The sequence below is a fragment of the Acyrthosiphon pisum genome, chromosome A1, assembly GCF_005508785.2.
Source record: "Acyrthosiphon pisum isolate AL4f chromosome A1, pea_aphid_22Mar2018_4r6ur, whole genome shotgun sequence".
Lineage (NCBI taxonomy): Eukaryota > Metazoa > Arthropoda > Insecta > Hemiptera > Aphididae > Acyrthosiphon > Acyrthosiphon pisum.
In genome coordinates, this window is record NC_042494.1 from 106,591,723 (window position 1) to 106,614,405 (window position 22,683).

General features: G+C 27.6%; 1 protein-coding gene across 3 annotated transcripts; it reads left to right on the top strand.

The window, feature by feature from the left end:
• Positions 1–5,998: 5,998 nt before the first annotated feature.
• Positions 5,999–19,391, top strand: LOC100161513 (activating transcription factor of chaperone). Of its 3 annotated transcripts, XM_008189240.3 has the most exons (3): positions 5,999–6,351; positions 8,315–8,611; positions 17,798–19,391. In XM_008189240.3, exons 2-3 carry the CDS (start codon positions 8,341–8,343, stop codon positions 18,454–18,456), a joined length of 930 nt encoding a protein of 309 aa, XP_008187462.1. In that variant the 5' UTR covers positions 5,999–6,351; positions 8,315–8,340; the 3' UTR covers positions 18,457–19,391. The 3 variants fall into 3 exon arrangements, with proteins under 3 accessions (XP_008187462.1, XP_016663468.1, XP_003247514.1); XM_016807979.2 differs by lacking the exons at positions 5,999–6,351; positions 8,315–8,611 and adding an exon at positions 9,001–9,321; XM_003247466.3 differs by lacking the exons at positions 5,999–6,351; positions 8,315–8,611 and adding an exon at positions 13,819–14,403.
• The last annotated feature ends 3,292 nt before the right edge of the window (positions 19,392–22,683 follow it).

Sequence of the window (22,683 nt, forward strand, 5' to 3'; positions counted from 1 at the left end):
TCTTTTGTTTTTCACGGCGCTTTTAGTATAGAAATTGATAAAATAAACATATGATATATATCTTAAGTGTCTTGGCTTATTCATTTTTGAATTACAACAAAATATCAAAATCGCTACATGATAAATCGAGTGAATATCCAATGTTGTAAAAATATGAATTTTAAATTTCATAAAAATTTAATTTGACTTTTCGGTAGAGATTCTTTTGTTGATAAAGGCAGACAAACATATAAGAAATCTTGTATTAAATTTTCAAATCTTAGACTAAAAATAAATTTTTTATGAATTTCTAACTCAAAATAATTTGCACGTTTTCGTGATTTTTACGTGTTTTGTCAACATTTGGACTTAAAATGCAAAAAAAATTGTGTCGATGGATTTTTAATATATTTCAAATTTCATTGTAACAATATATTAAGAGCCTTGTATTAAACTTTCAAACTTTTTTACCCAACAAATACAATTTTATTGACATTCGTAGAAAAAAAAACTAAAAAAAATGGAATCTGTAAATTGTATCATGTATAGAAAATGCTAATATAAATAACCAGTGAAAATTTCACGGTCATGTGTTTTAGAGTTACACCAAAAACCAAAATCAGACTTTGTCGAAAACCGATTTTGCGTGAAAATTCCCGTTTTTTCTTAATTTTTTTTTTTTTAAATGACTAGGAATTTATTTATTTGACCTCCCCAATGCACCAACTAGATTCACTTTCCCATCGAACAAGATACTGAAGTTGAAAATCGAAGCATTATTTCGACTGCTTATCGTGTAACAGACACAAAAAAAAATTTTAAAAAAAAACACACATCATTGTAAAATCAGAATATTCATCGCTCCGCTCAGAATCTAAATTAACTCAATACCTAATGAATATAAATTAAAACTTGCAAGTATAATATTATTATATTTACAATAAATTTTATATTATTAAAATATCAAATAGGTACAACCAGAATATATTTGCCTACCTACTTAGCATGAACAACTTCGGGGTAAAAACCAAACTAACCTATTTTTTGGCAGTAGGTCACACCACATCTGTGGTCTACAATTAGTACGTTTAGTTCTACAGGAACTGATATCTTAGTAATTTATAATAAAAAAAAAGTTCAAAATGTGGAGTGGTGGGTGCTTCAGCTTCCAAGCACTCCTCCCCCCTTAAATCGACCACTGCTTATAAATGTATTATAATACAACTGCGAGTTATTCACACGTTCACGTGATTCACAATAATATGTGTCATGCGTCCTCGTGTTTTATTATTATTATTTTTTTTAATATAATATAATAGTCCCTATCCAAGAAAATAATATAATAATGTAATTAAACCGTTTATAATCTAGTCAATAGAGACTTAACTAATTTACGTCGTCCATTGTTGATAATTATAATAATATAATATATTATAATATTATTTAATATTTTAAATGATCGAGTTTTATCTATCGGGAGCGATTACAATCGCTCACGTTTACACACACAATAATTATTACGGGTCTGTTCAGTTCAATAAACTTTCTAAATATTATTACGGCGTAGGTACATCAACAACCGGCTAAAATATAATCCTGACAAGAAAATAATTTTTTACACAGAGTTAAAACATGCATAATAATGTATCGATGAAATATTTTGCACCATCGAACCGAAAATGTACAACGGACATTCTATGATTAAAAATAATAATATATAATATTATTATTTTCATTTAAAAGTGTTCAAATTCTAAGAATCATCCGGACCGATAACGGTTAATTAACAGAGAGTGGAGTGGAGTATATTAAATAACAAATATCATATTATATAAATACCAGGTGAATCTATTCACAAGACATTCATTATTTAAAAAACTTAAAACGTTTTAGAAAATATTTTTTTACATATTATTTTAAAGATGTTAAGAAACTTAATTTCTCTAAAATAAGTATATTTTTACTATTTTGTTTTGTTATAATTTTTTATTTTTACTTTTTTATGAAAACATATATTTTTAATTCATTATTTAAAGCAGTTATATTTTTGGGAGTACTTCGATGCAAGTATAAAAATTGAATTTCGGACGAGTAGTTTATAAATTATTATAGTACCTATATTTCAAAGTTTTGATGAGCAGAGTGGAGTTTTGTAAGAAACCCTGCAAAATGTTGGTCAGCACAAATAACTTTTAAATATTTGTAAAGACTAAAGTTGTAACAAATAAATTACTTACCTACCCAAAATTTGATTTTGATAATTAAAAAAGTAATTTTTGTTACGATTTAAAATTAGGTAGGTATATAAAATAAATTGGTTCAAAAACGTAAGTGTTTTCCTAAATAATGAGTGTCTTATATTACATATTTAAATGAATCACCCTGTATACTATATATTATGCAAAGATTGTATAATATACACACATTATTTTTTATATTACCTACACATATTATGTTATTAATTATTTTAACGGATACAACAAATCTAGGAAAAAAATCGCCAAAGCTATACCTAATTGTTGGATACAACTATCAAAAATAATAATTAATATTTAATATTAATAAAAAAATATAAAATTTGAATGGTGATTATTATAATATTGATAAATAGATACATATTATATTAACTATATATGATATTGCTATATAGTTTTTTTTTTATTATTTATACTCGAGTATATAGGCAGTACTTATAGCCACTTAGGTACCAGCATTTAGTAATAATAGTACAGTGAGTACTAAGTAGAAACAGTTAAATTAAATAATGTTTTAAATGAGTCAATGTTTTAAAAATTAATCGTATTCCTGTTTATGAATTCTAACATTTTAAATGATTTGTATGTATTTAGTATGTATAATGAACTACAATAATTATTATTTTATAATAATTGTATGAAATAGCATTATCTAAACTAGAAAGAGTAATAACACTGCATTTATTTACATTTAGTGGGAGTAATTTTGACGACTTCAGGTACCTAACAAATTTGTATAGATTTTATTGTAAAGTTAAAGTATCAGTTGGATACTTTTACTAGTCAAATATAAAACATAATATTTAATTTTAAATATAATATATTAAATTATAATAAAATTTTTATTTCTAATCGGAAACAGTATAACTAATTAATCGTATACGAAATCGATCTATTTATGAAAAGTTGTCCGTTTCATGAAGTGGAAACGGTAAATAATATACTGCGTGTGTCCATAAAACACTTACACAATAATATAATATATTAATACCTATATAAATATTTAAGTAGTTTTAAATATAAAAAAAGATGGGGCAAGTGAGTGTCGTTCTGCGCTGTACAGTAGGTTACAAGTGGGTCACTGTAATGGATTGTGTTAAATTTGAATTCAATGATATAATACCATTGTATAAGAAAAACTATTCTGATCGAAGACGGTCAGTCAGCCTATTATATTAGTAAGTATATTTGATGATATTATTGTGAATAAAGTAATTTATTTACCTACTTACGTGGAACCTTGTTTTAAATTTTCAATCATTAGCTTTAAAAGTTGAACATTTTATAAATTTAGGTATAATTACAAAATAATTTTTAAATTTAAAATTTGTTAAATTTTGTCAAAATTCGAAATTTAAATGCTTTAAAAATAAATTGTGTGTATGAGTTTTTCATATTTTTCAATTATTATCAGCTATAGTAACAAAATATCAAGAGCTTTGGATTACATTTTCACGCTTTTTTAACCAACAAATAACATTTTATTGATATTTATAGAAAAAAAATAATAAAATTGATAATTGATAATGTAAACAGCTCAAAATGAGTCAAAATATTTTTAAAATGTTGTGAAGTATAGGAATTTATAAAATAAACATAAGTGTAAATTTCAAGTATCTACAGTTATTCGTTTTTGAATTACAACAAAATAAGAAAATCCCTCCATGAGATATCAAGTGAATATCCAATTTTATAAAATTATAAACTTCAAACGCTCTTAAAAATTTAATTTGACTTTCTTGTAGACATTTTTTTTATGAAGGTAGACAAACTTATGAGCAATATTGTATTACATTTTCAAATCTTAGATTTCAAATAAAATTTTTTTATGTATTTCTAACACAAAATAATAGACTTGTATTTAATTTTTAAACTTCTTTACTCAACAAATAACATTTTATTAATATTCGTAGAAAAAAAACTAAAAAAATTGGAAACTCAAAATGTCCGTAAACAGTTCAAAACAAATCAAAATATTTTGAAATTTTATCGTGTATGCAAAATGCTAATATTAACATTTAGTGAAAATGTCATGTATCTACTAGGTCATTTGTTTTAGAGTTACACCAAAAACTAAAATTGATTTTGTCAAAAACCGATTTTGCGTACAAATTCCCGGTTTTCCTTATTTTTTTTATTTTTCCTTGGCTCTTTTGAAAACTACTGGGAATTTTAAATTTTGACCTCCCCAATGCACTAACTAGATTCACTTTCCCATCGACAAGATACTGAACAGTGGCGCCGAACACGTATGGCTAGTGGGGTAAATATCCCAGAACTTTTTTAGGTGGTATGTGGGTGGGTGGGTTGTGAGTGACTGCTTTTATTATATAATATAGTTTTAAATACTAAATAGTTTACAGACAACAGATAAGCAAGAGTGCAAGACTCAGCTATAGCCTTTTAATAGTAAAATAATTTTATATTTATAATACAATTTTGAATATAAGCATTAAAAAAAATTTTCGTAGAAAAAGGTAGGTCCCAGGACCGTGTCAGGCGGCGTGCCCTCCCCCCCCAACTCACGGCATGGGTTGGTTGGTAGGTGGTACCCTCAAACAAGGTTTACCCCAGTGGTTTAAAAAAGGTTCGGCGCCACTGATACTGAAGTTGAAAATCGAAGCATTATTTCGACTACTTATCCGTTATCGTGTTAACACACAAAAAATAAAAAATAAAAACAAAACACACATCATTGTAAAATCAATACATTCCGCTCGGAATCTAAAATAAAAATACTTATTTAAAAAACAAAAAATTTTGCGCTCAGCAGATCACGTTAGTTTAAAAATTAGAGTGAATTGACCTTTTATTAAATATAACGGTAAGATTATTATCTAGGCAATATCATAGGATTTCTTATTATATTTTAATTTTAAAGCGAGTTATGAGTATTCTAAGCCTCGGCCTAAGATGTACAATTGTAAATTTGTAACTATATATTATATACTACTTTTGGAATTTTCTTTCTGAAGCGATTACAGTTATTTTTTTTATCAATATTATCGTTTATTATAATTATATACGCGTCTTATTAATATAATAAAATCACAAATTACAATAAAAATCATGGGATCCTATAAATCGCCGAAAAGCCATGTGCGATGTGCGTCATAAAAATCAGACAATATTTACAAAAATAAAAACCACTATTAATAATTATCATACCTACTGTAGGTAACCTACCTATTATAACAGAATAGATAAAATTTTATAAAAATGTTATCGATATTCGATGAGCAAAGTCACAGGTTAAACACGTGCGTGCTCACAAAGCGATGGTAACACATGTATTTACATTTTACATCGATATAATAATTACACGAGACTATTGGTATTGGATGATATCGGATTTTCGAAACGCAACCGCACCAATATAGTACCACTACCATAGAAAACATAATATATGATATGGGGGAAGGAGAAATTAACACAAAATGTTATTACAACAGATCCCTCAATCACTGTTTTTGTGGGTGAGGAACGTGTTAAATTGCGAAACGTTCAAGACAATAATTATAATATTTTCTCCGAGTCGGCCACAAATCACAATAATGAATAAATAATAACATTATATTAATCTTCTGTATTATTATATCGATAATCAGCGATCGATAGCACTTTTTTCACCGCGGCAAGCGTCGCCACAATCGATTGTTGGCACGCTGACCCCTGCGACCTGCGCACGGAAACGCGGCCGCCACCGTCCGCCACGTCTATGTTACAGACTGCCACTGCTCACTTCTAGTTCCACCGATACTTCTACCACAATACTACCACCACTATCGTCTACCTGTACCACCTATACACGACCACTGCCACAAACAACACGCACTGACGACGCTCCGTTTTTCGTTCACTTTGAGTTATAACTGCTTTCACTTATGACCCCGTAAGCCGTACTCTGATCAAACGACTCTGCCATTAACCTCTGTTGTCCGTGGCTTTTGCATTTCGCTATAAACGCGTTTCAGTCGACAGCGATCTATATTCCACTGCAAGCGTGCCACGAGACACCACCAAGATGAAGTGATTCCGGGGTCCCCGCAGACACCGTTCAGCCCGCACACGGCCGTGTGCCCAAACCCAACAAAACGACCATGTCCGCGACGGCGAGGTGAGTGATTTGATTATTAAAACCTACCTATGCCATTCAGATACGATACGATGTGTTTGTGTGAATCGTCAACGCAGTGATTACAGTCGAATACAGTGTAATAGTAGGGGTACTAAATCGCATGCACCGCGATCGACGTCTTGGGCCGGCTCTCCGATAATTTAAATAATAATCGGCCAGCGACGCGGCAGTGGTGGTGATAGCTATGGCGAATGGCCGTCTTTGGACCGGTCGCGTGAACCTTCGACACGACGTAATATCGGACGTCGGTGTGGGTGCGTGCACGGCTGCTGCGCCGTTTCGCATTTTCGCGCGCCCTGAGCCTGAGTGGAAACGCGTCACAAGTCACAACCGTTGACGCATATCACCGAGTGGTTTGTTGTGACTTGTTTGCCGGTGACGATAATATTAGACACCCACTCACCACGACTGTACCACTGCAATCGCCCTAGACGTACCCACAAGAGTAGTACAGCCGTCGTCGTCGTTAACTTGTGATTCTCCTACTATTAAAACAATCTGTGGACGATACGACCACAGAATAACTCTAATTTAATTTAAATTATTCTGTGAACTACTCCAATGTTGCTTCCAACAATTTTTGAGATATACATATATGGCCCTAATTTAATAAAGCCTTTGGCTTTGGAAAAAAATCAATCACTGTTGTTGATTCTCTCTACTCTACTCTACTCTACTCGTCCTTTCCTTAAGGTTGATGTATCCACCAATTGGTTGTAGAATGTAGGTGATTGACAGGTTTCAATCAACTTTCTCTCAAACTTTGCAATTTAGTCATCTTGAATGTTGTTTTCACATACAACATTTACGATTAATATTACCTAGGTAAAATTGCTATTTTTCCTCCTACATGTTATATTTTGTTATTATTATAAGAGGTAGGTAGTCTCGTCTATTGTTTCATGTAATATTAAAATACAACATTTCTTACACCATAAAATTGAATTAGATACCTAGATTAGGTACCATATTATTATATATTATCTGTAAGTCATATGCCATTATGAATTGGTTGAGTTTGTAGCATTTCTGTGTTATAAAACCAATACTATAAAAATACTTTAAGTGTAGCACATTAAACTCATATAATATAATATATATTTAATTAATATTCAAGTAGTAAACTATTATAAGGATTGTAGTTTTCTTATCTTATAAACTTTAAAGGAGGTACAACAAAATTTAGTGTATTAATAATGTAATGGTATTAATCTTAATGAATAAATACAGATAAACTAGGTTCAGTGAAAACTAGCTCTTATTAATTTGTATTTGTTCATTATCTTTGATAATAATATAAAATTAATAATATGTATTTTTAATTAAAATTACAAGGTTATATTAAACCTTCAAGTTAATACAACATAAATATTTATTAACATGTACCTATATTTGTATGTATCTGATTTTATTATTTTGTATCAAATATATTGTAGGTAATACTTAATTATAGCATATTAGTTATTACCCATTGTTTATTATTCAACTCTCAGAAGTTCAAAATTTAAAGGGATTGAAAAATATTAAAATGTTAAGTTAACATAGAAAATAAGTGTTTATAACTAACAAGAGCTTATTTTTTCAAAGTATCAAGAATCTTAATCTTCCTATGTTTCAATTTCTGGGAGTTGTCTATTCTGTCAATATTAATTATGTATTTTATAATCTGTAACAATTTGTTAAAAGAGTTGTAAAGAGGTTATTTTTCATTATAATTACCTAATTGAAATAATAATTTTCCTATTGGTGTCATTATTTATCATGAATAGGTGTTAAATAATATATAATATATATCATCTTGGGTAGTAAAATAGTTAAAGGACGCAAGGTGTAAAAAATATATTTTTAAATGTAAAAAATATACCTATTTCATGTCTAGTTACACAATGTATTTTTTGTTCTGAAGTATTAGTTTTAATTGTTTGTATTATTTTTTTTTTAGTGCCAATATGGCTTCCTTATTCAAAGATGGTGCCACCATCAAGAACATATCAACGAAAATCATCAGCAGCATATTTTTCACTTCATATAATAATATACTCAATCCATTACAAAATGTCAGGAATGTCTCAAGTAGTACAACCAAGCTGCTCGTTGCTTTTAAGCAACGAGCCAACAACTGCTCTTTCTTCTAAAGCAATATGTAATTTAAACGACACAGAATGGGATAAACTAACAAGGAGTGACATGGCTGGAAAATTATTAGATTACCTAGACAAATTGTACGATAAAAACGATGGTAGGTATTTTTTTTATTTATGAAATAATAATACTACTTTTTAGAATTAACAAAAAAAAAAAGTCTATACAACTATATTATAGCAACCGTGTTGAAGAAGCACCTACTTAAAATTAAAATCACTGCATATAAGTGTGTTTTTAATGTAAAAAATACTTGAATTGTTCTTTAATATTATGAATCTATATTACTTTCTTAGTCAAAATCCAAAATCGTAATAATTTCTGACTGTTAGTTTTTGAATTACAAATGCCTTAAGTTTGTTAGTTTTAAGGTGTCTATATTAAAAATACATGGACTACCTAATAATTAGTGTTTTGAATTCTGAAGCACATCATTATCAATAACATATAGATTAGTTATAACTAATCCTTAGAAAGCTACACAATGTGTCTAAAAAAAATTATAGATAACAGACGTGATTTTATGGTTTCCGATCAAAATATTCATTGGGCTACACTCTACAGCAGCTTTGAAGTATCCTGAGCTCTAATCTATTATTTTATATAGCTGGCCAAACACTGATGCAATCATTGTGGAGTGTTTAGTCACTTTTCTACCGTTAAAGTAATAACATTTAGTTTGTCGAAGTTTACGTATCAATTTACTGACGACAGCATCTCATTTATTATTTGGAAATAGTCATTGTCACAAGTTTAAAATGTATGAAACTATCTGCTCTAATATCACCATGTCTGAGATGGTTTCAGGTAAATTTATGTCTATAACTATTTTTACCTTAGCCTTAGAATTATATATTAAGTGTTCAATAATAAAGTTAGGATTAATTAATTTATTATACTATGTATTGTTTAATGTAGAAAATATTAAATGTTAAACCATAACATAGACCTAAAATTAATTGCAAGAACTCGACATATTATATAAATTAAAACTTAATTAGTGAAAATATAGGTATTACCACATTAATTAAAATAAATCACTAAATTGGGAACTTTATCAATAATAAAAATAATTATGATAATAGTGGAAACAAAACATGGTTATTCAGAATCAATTAGCATGTACAATAAAAGTTGAAATACTGGCACATTTTTTTCATAATTATTCTTAATTAATGTAAAGAAGCATTCAGTAATTAAATTTAATATAATCTTCAAAAATATATTAATTTAAATAGATAAATATAAAATAAAAATAATTTAATTATAAACACTTAATAGTGTAAAACATAAAACTGATATTGGTTAATGAAATGTTTCATTTAGTTTAATTATTATATACATTGACATTAAAACATCTAACATTAATACCTATTATTTAAACATTTTTTTTTTTTAAATAATTGTACCAACTGATAAAATGATAAAAATTCATTTTTAATATACTATTTAATTAATTAAGTGTTGATAAAAACTTGATTGTTTTGTACAATTTCTGATAGTCTTTGAGCTTTGATCGCTTTTATTTTTCACAGTCAAAAAATTTTGCTGCTATAAATATTAAATATTATATCATATTTGTATTTTAATTATCAAATAATTTTTTTGTTAAGCCTTGATGATTATATAACATTTAGTTACTCAAAATATGAATATAAATATTGAGAAGTTAGATAATGTTAAATATTAACAACATTTAATTTGATAAAACAAGATATGTTGGTTGTTAGTTATGAACTATTGTATTGTTAAAAATATAAATGTGAGCATGTCATTAAAAATGTGTTCTGTTTATTGAGTGGTTTTCAAAAAAATTTTCTCTTTCAAGTCTAACTTTGTGCCTTATTATATCTAGAAGTCAGTAAACATAGGTATACAGTCCCAGAAATTATTTTTCAACAACAACAATTCATAGCCCCATGCTCAGGGCATTGAGATCATGAATTAATTTAATTTGTTTAAACTGAAATTTCTTGAAATATTGGTATTACACAATTACATTTGAGTATGGCTTAATCTTAAATTGGAGTTTCGAGGTTTATAACAATATTGAGCTTTGACTTTTGCTTTGAACTGTTTACGCCTTACTACCAAAAATAGTTAGGTATATTTTAAAGACGTCTGGTTTATTTAAATGTTAATACTATCAGCTAACTATAATAAATTGTAATGTTTTTTTATTGATCTTAAATCTCCAAAACTATATATTTAAAAAATAATTGATATCTTGTATCCTGCTTTTTTATTGTGTGTACAAGAAATCATTTTTAAAACATTGAATCATTATAATGCACGCATTAATAAAACTTAAGTCTTAGGCTTTCAACTCTTGTTAACATACTGTCTATAGCAATGTCACTGTCAAGTGTCAGTTATTCAAAATATTCTTTAATGAAAACTGATAAATGATAATGTTTCAACGACAGCGACAGCTGATCACATTTGGTCCCACAATACAATTTCAACTTAATAAAATATATATATGCCCAGTATGGGTGGGGGTTGTGGGCCCCTCCCATAAATATGTCCCTGAATCAGTACTACTACTAATCTAACCATTACTAAGTATCAGGGTTGTCCAGTATAAGAGGTATTATTGTTAGTTATCAGTTTATTACATTGGTACCTAACCCATATCTAGATGGTGATTTAATAATCTCAATGCTCATGTTTATAAATGTATTACTAGTTGTATACCAGACTGCCAGGTGAAAATGAATCTATCTTTCTACTGTTTTCTGTTTTTGTTCAGTTGAAATAATATATAATATTAACACAATAATTACAATCATTAATTTTATGATTTTCCACTTTTAATTCGAGACATAAATGTATATAAATACTGGAGACAGATTTAACAAATGCCTAAAAGGTGACATAAATTTACATAAAAAATATATCAAGAAAGCAAATCATAAAAGTATCAGTTGTAATTATTGTGCTCATAAGTATTTTTTTTATTTTTATGTATTTGTTAATATTTTTATAGATATGCCATGCTAATAGTAATATAATCTCTAATCAGCCATTTAAAATTTAAATAAACAAAATAATATTCAATTTTTGTGAGTCTAAACAAAATTAAATTTGTTAGGCACCCTAAAGAAACCCCTATGCAGATTAAAAACAATAAGCTATAAGTACCCGCTGAGTCTCAATGAATCTATTGATATAACTTTTATTGAAAACAGTCTATAGTTTCTGAGTCTTTAGAGGACAAAGAAACATTCATTCATATATATATATATATATATATAGATAGATTGATAGAAAGATTCATACCAACTATGAGACAATTTTTTATATTTTTTAGTACAAAAAAATTAATTTTACTATTTAATTAATTTCCAAGAAAGTCATAATAAATTTTTACTAAGCATAACAAATAAGTAACTGCATCCTGATAATGTGAGTTATTACAAAACAATTAATATTTCTGGTATACAATATACAAGTCCATTTATTGAACATTAGTATATTATATATAAATGTATAATATATATACAAATTACGAGCACTAACGCCTAAACCACAACGTATTTGCATTGAAGAAAATAGGGAGAGGGGCTTAGGAGGGCTTAAAGCCTAACCTAACCTAACCTCTTAAGCCCTCTTTTAGATTTTTTAATATATAGTTAATCTTTATTATAATAAATTATAAACATAAAAAGAGTTATCTAACAAAATAGATAGTGAACGTATTATAAACAAGTTTTCTGAGAAGGAGAGAAGGATGCAATTATACAATAGTTAATTATATATAATATATATTATATATATTTTATAACTTTATAAAACTGTATACAATTATACAATAATGCAATAAATAAATTTACATTTAATATGTGATAGTTTTGAATTGTATCATAGGTAAAATTGTGTGTATATAATAAAAATTGGTGGAAGACAAAAGGTAACTCTTTTTGTTCTTGAAACTTTTTGGCTCAACTGCTCAAGCCCATGCATTCGAGGACCCTATTTATGTCCATGCGTATTTGTGTTTTTTTAATAAATATGTGCTAGAACGTCCACTTATAAATCTTAATACCTAATTATTACAACCCATGAAACTCGCTCCGATGTATAGTAGATTTCGAGTGTACTTTGTAATTGAGTAGGTTACTGTAATGGATGTGTTAAATTGGAATTTGTGGTGATCAAAATATATATCTCTGAATACCTAGTTTAAATTTATATTATTATTACTGTTTACTATTTTCTCAAATCAGTAGCTTGAACTAAGTTTTTTCAAAAACATAGCATATACCTACCTACCTAATATCATACTTAATGAGTTTTAACAAATTATTGTACTAATAGTCGTAGTAATGTAAGTAATAGTGAAATACAGTTTATGTGATTCATTATTTTTTAATAACAGCAAAATAACTAAAATCAGTATTTTTTATTATTCAATTATTACGTCAAACATAAAAAACAAGCGTTGCGTAAATATTAACGTATTCTTGTATGCTGTTATTTGTTAGTTTTTCCCAATTTGAAATTATTTCTGGGAATTTCCTAATTTTGCCCTCTAAGTAACACAACTAGATAAAATGGTTACCAGAGATCACCCTCAACGGAATCACTTTTTCTGATCCTAAATTGCACAAAAATAATGAAATATTGGCTATGGAATGTAGTGTCTCCAATAAATTCGTCGGTCGAGTGAAGTGAGAAAAATAGTCATAACCATATTTACATATTATTTACCTCCGTAAGTGAATCTACAGTCTATACACCAGTACACTGTACACCCCCATAATTTTCCGTTCATGATGGCACTGAATACTATAATGCTACTATTTATACTACTACAGCAGTTCAGTAGGTACTAGTGTACTACCATTACGAATTCAATAATTCCTCATTTCTATTATTTCTTCAATGATACTAGGTACTAAATACTTTACTCCTGCTATTTTTTTCTTACTTACCGGCTACCACTACTACTGTTTACAATATTATATTTTGATATTCGGTTGCCAACTAGTAAGAATTTATCCGGCTTTAGATCAATATACATAATAATAGCGGTTCACCTTGTTATACTTGCGCGTGTGAATATATGCGTATAATGATAAATATATATATATATAATTTTAAACATATTATACTCCAATTATGTGTTATCTGTGCACAAAATAAAGAAAAACTTGTATAAAAATTGACAGGCGCGCGCATAGCGAGGTACGCGTAAACATGTTGTTAGAAGTAAAGGAACTATAATAATAATAACAATATTAATAATAGCAAATAGAGGAGGTGGAGGAGGGAGATTTGTTGTCGGGAGTCTTAGTGCGAGATAGAGGAACCAGAGCTGTGTCGTGTCTGTCCGACCCGCAGTGTTCAGCCAACTTCTCGTGCGGCGCAACCAGTTGTTTGTTAAAAGTTTATGCACTTTATATAATAGATGTATTTTCGTTCACATGGTAGGTCGCGACACATCACATAGTTGTGTGATTATGAAGTTCATCTATCATTACACCTGGAGCAGGCAAATTATATTCAACTCGCAAAAATTGGTAAAAAGAAGGTGAACGGTCAAAGAGCAAAATTTTGCACGCCTTACAAGTGAAACCAAATATCGAAATTTACCATTATTATTTTGTTTTTATTGCTATTACCTAAATTCCATTTAATTTAGATACCTATATATAGGTATATAATTGTTTAACTTTTTGTTTCGATTGTTTTATGAACTATATTATATAAACATATATTAGTATATTACCACGGGATTACTTTGTATATATTATATTCTGCTGCCTGGTATTTACATAAATTTCGCAATAGCTAGATATTTGGTTTCGTGTCAAAACACGCCAAGGCTGATGATAACACAGCACATGGCTACCGGAATGATTTCATCTCATTGGTGCTCCTCTGGTACGTTGATGCATCTACATTTTTTTAACGATGTTTTCATTTTTTATAGGGCAAATATATAATTCGGTATTCCATGTTGACGAAAACGTATTTTAATTCGTGGTTATCACAATTTTCTCGATGTTGCGTAGTTATTATATATTATTTTATACTGACAATGTGCTAAGATACCTAATGAAGACTCTGTATTATTTAATCTTTCTAAAATTTTAACGAATTATTATGTTTCAAATTTTCAACAATTAAGTTAATTAACAACATTTTATAAATTAATACAAAATTAAGTGCATTTTTAAAGCTCATTCTATTTAGGAGGACGCTACCATACATTTGTTCTCTCCGTCTTACACACGCACGACATTTTTCGTTCAATAGTTTCAATAGTGTGCTGTTTTTATACTAGAGTGAATTGACCTATCATCAATTTTTTAGGTAAAAATATTATCTGTTGATAAGCGTTGCCGATTTTTTGAAATTTTCATTTTCAAGCAAGATATGGGTATGTGAAATATCAAAAATTAAAAATGCTTATGTCTCGCTTGAAAATTAAAATATCGAATAAAAGCCAACGGTTAAGCAGTGATAATGTTATTATCTAAAAAATTGAAAATGGATCAAATCACTCTAATATCAAAACTAACAGCACACTATTGAAACTAGTGAACGAATATTTGCTATGTCGTAAGTGTGTAAGAAGAAGACAACAAATGTATGGATAGTATCCTCTTAAATGTAAGGTATGCAAGGGACAAGGGTATATACAAGTATACAACTATGAATGTAATAACTAGGTAAAATACGTTTTTTTGACGTGTACATCGGCGGGATTCCCAATCAATCGAGTTACGTCATTTTTAAACATTTTGCATAAGTATCATTTTTATTTTATTATTTCATTATTTTAAAAAACAAAATTATTACGTATTTCTAAATTCGAAGTCATATTTATTGAAGATATACATTGTCTTAAATATAATTAATTTAACATTTAAAAATATAGATATTTAACTGTTTTCTTATTTCCGAGAAAATTTACTACCGACCATTCATGGAAATATTAATATTTGTTTTTAATTTAAATAGACAATTTTTATTAATTTCTAAATCTGAAAGACTGTATTTCGAAAATGAATACATTAAAATATATACCATTATGCATACTGTACTGTTTTGTGAACATACTTAAGTAGTATTGAGACATCAGCTTAAGCCTTAAATGCACTTATTACACGAGGTTTCAATTTGATAAAAACATTACATTGATAAGAATATTAAAGTACAATTCTATTTCCTATCATTATGATTCTTGTTGACTCGATTTTAAGAAACTTAAAAGAGTATATTATCTAGGTCAAAGGGTGTTATTGCGAAAATTTTACTATAATATTATATGAATTGGAGACGATGTAGACCTGCAGTGTATCAGGAATTGTATGATTTTTACAACGGTAAAGTGGGGAAACCATCGCAAAACATAATTTTTTGTCGAGTAAAAATAATTTAAGTATGTATTTAATAAATAATAAAAACAACATTGTTTACGAGATGTAGATAATTAATGACTTGCTGCCTGATGGTTTCAGTATACGTATGGACTAAGGAGTACCCCTTGGTTTTTAAATTCATTATAACTTATATTTATCTTAGTTGTGACTACTTCCTATAATTTCCAGTCTAAAAATGTGTGATATTTATAATTTTTATCAACTTACAAACCTAATTGTTAATGCTTATAACAACATGATCATTTAGCAGCTGTAATAATTTATATTAAAATTTTTAAAGTTGAAACATAACATTTAAAAATAATATGTTATAATAATACATAAAAATTACTTATTCAATTAAGTTATTGTTAGTAATATATTAAGCCCAAGGTCCAGTATTCTGAGTATTCTTAACCATTTTTATATTTTTATTCATCTAAAAATTGATTACATTTCATAAATCAATGTTATTGCGATATTTCTCTTATAGTTTGTTTAAATATAAATAAATACAAACACTTCTATTAAGGAAATACATACAATGTTTTAGACTTTAGAGTTGTAGAACTTATAGGGGCTATTATATATATATATTTAATAAATATGGTTATGTTTAGTCGAACAAATTATACAATTGGATATGTATTTTAGTCTATTTATTTGAAAATTTCCTTGACTTATTGACTGCGTCTGGTGATATGAATAATGAAAATATAATAATCAAATTAAAGTATGATGATAAAGAATACTGTCCTTTGTTACTTTTGAAATTCGTTGTATTTTTACTGTTAGCAAATACACTATAATATGATAATGTATTAATAACATTCTGCTACTCGAGGGACATGTATAATAATTAAAATAATTACAGTTTATCACATGATTCCTTTCTGTTAATGTTTGATTGACATCCAAAGACATTTTTTTTTTATATTTATATACACATATTTAATGACGACTATTATAAGTCGGGTTGACCATTTAGATAAGCATACGAGCAGCAGTTGTCTTAATGTCCTATGCATCTATTTGGGTCACTTCAACAAAGGTCAATACTTATCATGGGATAAATATACTGGTACACTATTGTATTGTATATTGTCAGTGATGGTTTTGATCTATTTCTTAATGTACAGTTTTGTGATTTACCCAGAATTATAACGAAACTAATCATAATTAATTATGTCAAATCATGTCTACATGAAGAGAAATCATATTTTTATCAAATCAAATCATTAGTATTAGTATTAATTTTCATCGGTTTAATGTATTTATAAGGATGGAATATTTTAATTTGTCTTGTTCTTATATAAAAGTATGCACTATAGCATTATCAGTAGTTATGTTATAACATGAGTTATTATTAGAGACGGGTCCAATTTATAGATGAGAACATAATATTCATTTTACTGCTTAGTGCAAACATCCAATGAAGTTTTTAAAGAAAATATATATATTTATATTTTTATAGGAATAAAATTGGTTGTGTTTTATTTTTATTTTTTTAAATTAAATACATTAAGTACTAGTTTTAAAATTAAAATACTAAAATAAACCACTCAGCAATGTTACTTGTTAAGTAAAATGTACTTAGTAGTTATATAATGGTAAGTCAATAACGTCTGTGACAAACATATAAAAACAAATTGTATTTAGCATTTATCATTGTTAAATCGTCTTAAGTTAAAATAATTGTTGTATTGGATAATAATATCATAATTCATAAGTGTATAAGACAGTTAATAGTTATATGCAGTACTGCAAACATGAAATAAAATATTATTACTTAAAGACTATATTTAAGTAAAACTGATCCGTAGTTTGTGCTATATTGGCATAAAGTAAATGTGAGCAAAGGTGTTTAAAAATATAAATTTAGTACAAAGTTTATTTTTTTTTTTTTTCAGAATCTGAAACTATCACAGATTGGTTAAATGAAGAAAAATTCATTGACCTTCCAATATTTGATGATTTCATGACAAACACTTCTCCAAACAACACTGAAATGAAACCAATGGAATATCCAAAGTTTGTCCCTTCCAACAAAGCTATCCAGTATCAACCATATCCTACCCAACAGTATGCACCTATGTACTGCCATGAAACGTCCATTCAGCCAAAATTCAACTATGTTCCACCCGCTTCATTGACACCACCTGAAAGTCCCAAAGATACCGATGTCCTAATGTCTATGCTAGATGATATGCAACCAGAAGAACTCAGTCAGTTGGTAGTCGACGAAGACACATTATCAGACTTTATGTCATCAGATGCTAGTAGCCATACCGATTCATACAGTGATATAACAACCAAACGAGACAAACCATACTCTCCAAAGGCACCCAACGAAGAAAAGCGACTACGCAAAAAAGAACAAAACAAAAATGCAGCAACAAGGTACAGGATGAAGAAAAAAGCTGAAATCAAGGAATCTGTAGTAGAAGAGAAACAACTTTTGCAAAGAAATGATACACTCAAGGACGAAGCTAAAGAACTGGCTAGAGAAATTAAGTATTTGAAATCGCTGTTGAGGGATGTTTACAAAGCCAAGGGACTATTGAATTGAAATACATTTAAAAATGTTGATCTGATTATTTAACTTTTATGGCATATATTTGATAAATATTTAAAATATAGTGTTAAAAATTGTCATGTAGGTTTCGTTGGAGGGTTTTCTTGCATATGCAGTTTTAATGTATCCTTAATTATAATTACAGTATTAGAATATTAAAAAAATCTACTTATAACACCAGTGCAGCCATTATCTCCTTGTAAATATATTCTTATTCTTTTTCTACTAGTTATATTTTTAAAAATTTTGTATCCATTATTAGCTTGTTAGAACTAACCAAGAAAACTTGTATAATTTTCAAACATACATCTGATCTTGTGATATATTTAAAACATACTTTTACTATTGAAGTGTTGGTAAGACTTAAACTGTTTACTAAACAATTGTCTTGATATTTATCTAAACAATGTTAGTGAAGCATTTTTAACGACTTAACACATTTGGTTTTGTATAATATATGAAATCTCACAAGTTTTGTATGCTTGATTGTTATATTAAACCCCTTGGTTCAGTTAAGGATAAAACATTTATTTAGCATTCTTATTATTAGATTAAGAAAAATAAAAAAATGAATACATAACATAGCTTAACCTATTTTATTTTTTTTTAAATTCAAAACCTTATATTATTTTAAAATATAACATTATTTTAGTGATTATAATTTATTTTTTGATTTCAATTATGATTTTTAGTTTTACTTATAATTTACATGCGTGTTTATCGATAAGGTTGTTATGATTATTGTTTGAATGATATTGCTGTTTCAACTTGGAAATATATTGTAAAGTTCATTTATTTCTCATAAAAAATGAACTAACTGTTTTGCAAGTAAAACAATTAGGTGTTGGACAATTTTTATCTCAATTTTTATTTGTAACGGGATGAAAACTATTTTTATTTTATTTTATTAAAAAATATATATTAAGATGACTGTTTTAGTTTTTAATGGTTAATACAATTTATTCTAAAAAAAAATATATCAAAATATATTTTTTTTAAATTGGTTTTATTCGATTTGATAAACTTTTAGATTCTGAGTGGAACGATGAATGTATTGATTTTACAATGATGATGTGTGTTTTTTTTTTTATTTTTTTTTTTTTTGTGTGTGTACACGATAAGTAGTTGAAATAATGCTTCGATTTTCAACTTCAGTATCTTGTTCGATTGGAAAGTGAATATCGTTGGTGCATTGGGGAGGTCAAAATTTAGATCAGTAATCTGCGCCAAGAAAAATAAAGGAAAAACGGGAATTCTTACGCAAAATCGAATTTGGTTTTTGGTGTAACTTTAAAAAAAATGACCGTAGATACATGAAATTTTGACTGAATATTTATATTAGCATTTTCTATACACCATAACATTTTCAAAATATTTTGACTTATTTTGAGCTCTCTACGGACATTGTCAGTTTTCATTTTTTTTTAGTCTTTTTTCTAAAAATATCAATAAAATTTTATTTTAAAAAAATTTTGGAAAAATCACGAAAATTATAAATTATTTTGAGTTAAGAATTCGTAAACATTTTTCTTTTTAAATCTAAGATTTTAAAATGTAATACAAGATTCCTTATAAGATTATCTACCTTTATCAAACAAAAAATATCTATAAGAAGGTCAAATTAAATTTTTATGATCGTTTGAAATTCATATTTTTACAACATTAGATATTGACTCGATTTCTCATGTAACGATTTTCTTATTTTGTTGTAATTAAAAAACGAATGACTGTAGATACTTGACAATTTCACTGAATGTTTATATTAGTATTTTCTATATACGATGAAATGTTGAAAATAATTTGACACTTTTTGAGCTGTTTTTGAACTATTGTGTATAAGTACGATTAAAGATATACAGGTTATTCAACGAAACTTATTTTTTGGTGCGCTTAAGATTACCGATCTTGTCATAGCAAGAATAAAAGTTAGCGCTTTTGCATTATAGTGATTTCTCTTGCTACTACAAAATATATCAATATAGATATACAATATTATGTATTGGAGCGCTAGTAGTTACTCTCACGTCGTTGATCAGCTGTTAGAAATCAACATTTACGCGCATCACTTTTGTTGTGTATGTGCATAGGGTCGTTGAGAAACCTGTATATCTTTAATCGTGCGTATCATAGACCTTATACCCTACTACTAGTATAAGGTCTATGGTGTGTATAAGTAATTTAATAATTGATATCTGGTCAAACATTTTTGTTATTATGATTATGTTATCATAGCCAAATGCGATAAAATATTTTTTTTAACAGTTGATGAAGTTTTGGCGGTAAAATGAGGCAAAGTATTAATTATATTCATCTGATATAATACTTGACTAGTATAGAAGTAGTAATATGTACTATATAACGACACATTAAGTGTTGCTTTTATATATATTCGTTTAGTACAAGTAGGTGACTAAACGTCAATACAAGTAAAATATTAATATGATAACATTTGAATATACTAGAATACTGTTTATGCAGAAAATCATATTGGGGTAAAATGGCTTAGGGGGTTTTGGGGTAAAAGTGCGCAGTATTTCTTACATGCTTATTTATTACCTACTATTATAAACATTTAATTTTTCTGGCTTTAAATTGAATGTCTAAAAATTTAATTATATCTATTTATTAATTTATTTGAACTAATAATGGGTACATTATATCTATGATTTATTAACAAATTATTAAATAATATTATGTAATATTTATTGAATAATTATACTTAAAAAAATTACTTTAACTTAGTATTTAATACTAATACTGTATTAATTATATATTATATTAGGGACTTTTATATTAGGTATGCATGCATATTACATATATTTATATCTTACTATTTGAAAAAATAAAATACGTAAACATTTTTTAGTAAAATAGATTTTTATGAATTAATTTAGCATGCGGCCTATTACCCCATTAAGTGCACACTTTTACCCCGATACTGGGGTAAAAATATGCATTTGTTATAGTTTCTAATTATTTAGAATTTTTGGTATTTGCTTTGGTAAAATCAACTTTTGACCGAAAAATTGAAATCTACATAATATTTATGATAGGAAAACAATATAACAATATTCCTAAAACGTGTATGCTACCACATAACAGCTGTTAAATGTTAGGTGCGCCATTATACCCCAGATTACTCTATGGCGTATGCCGAACGATACCCAGAGAGATACCATCCACCTTATAACTATGTTCTACGGCTTTTACAAGGGTTAAATCAGGAAGGAAGATTCCCTGGCAGACCAATGATCCAACAAAGGCGTCTGGCGTAGAGCAAATATGTCTGATGACGATACAGAATTACAGGTACTAGCATACATAAGAGCTAATCCACGTTCGTCAATTAGGCATGTTGCTCGCAAAATTGGAGTTTCAATTGGTTATGTCCAAAAAATTCTAAAAAAACACAAAATGCACCCTTATAAAATCGATTTTATCCAATATTTGCGCGCAAGATATTCTATTCGTAGAATGGAATTTATAGCTTGGTTCAATGTTACATTTCATGATAACCATTTAATTGTCAATTATATTCTTTGGAGTGATGAATCAAAATTTAATAACAATATGGAATTATGAATAAACAAAATCATAAATACTGGGATGACACAAACCCACACTAGTCACGATAGATGTTATAATACGTTAAGTCGATAAATACATAGACTTTATACTGTAGGCTATGGATAAATCATAATAAAAAAATTATGTTATTTTTTAGAAATCTTTGTGAAATTATATTATAGAAATTCCGAATCTGCAATATTTCATCCAAATTCCAAATGTAAATCATTACACATTATTTAATCAATATAATATTATATAATATATTTAATTAATTAATTATATAATAGTATAATACCTAGTTAATAATAATATATATATAATTAAATATGTATTAAAAAAATTATGTTTGTTCGTTATGTGTATAGGTACATTATTATTCACTTGTAGCTCAAATGCTTAATACATGCAATTAGCTCTATTTGTAGATCTTAAACGCCGTACTTTAAATTGTTTTAGAGGGAAGCTGAAAACGCTCGGCTTCGAATAAATGTAAACGTAAAATTGTAATAATTATCGTTCTATTTTCGGGACATGAGGAATTATGGACGTTGATGTTTATTTAAAATTTTAAACTGATAAACTGAATATAACAATAATTATAATATATATAAATTATTATCATTATCATTATTATTTATTATATGAGTTAGG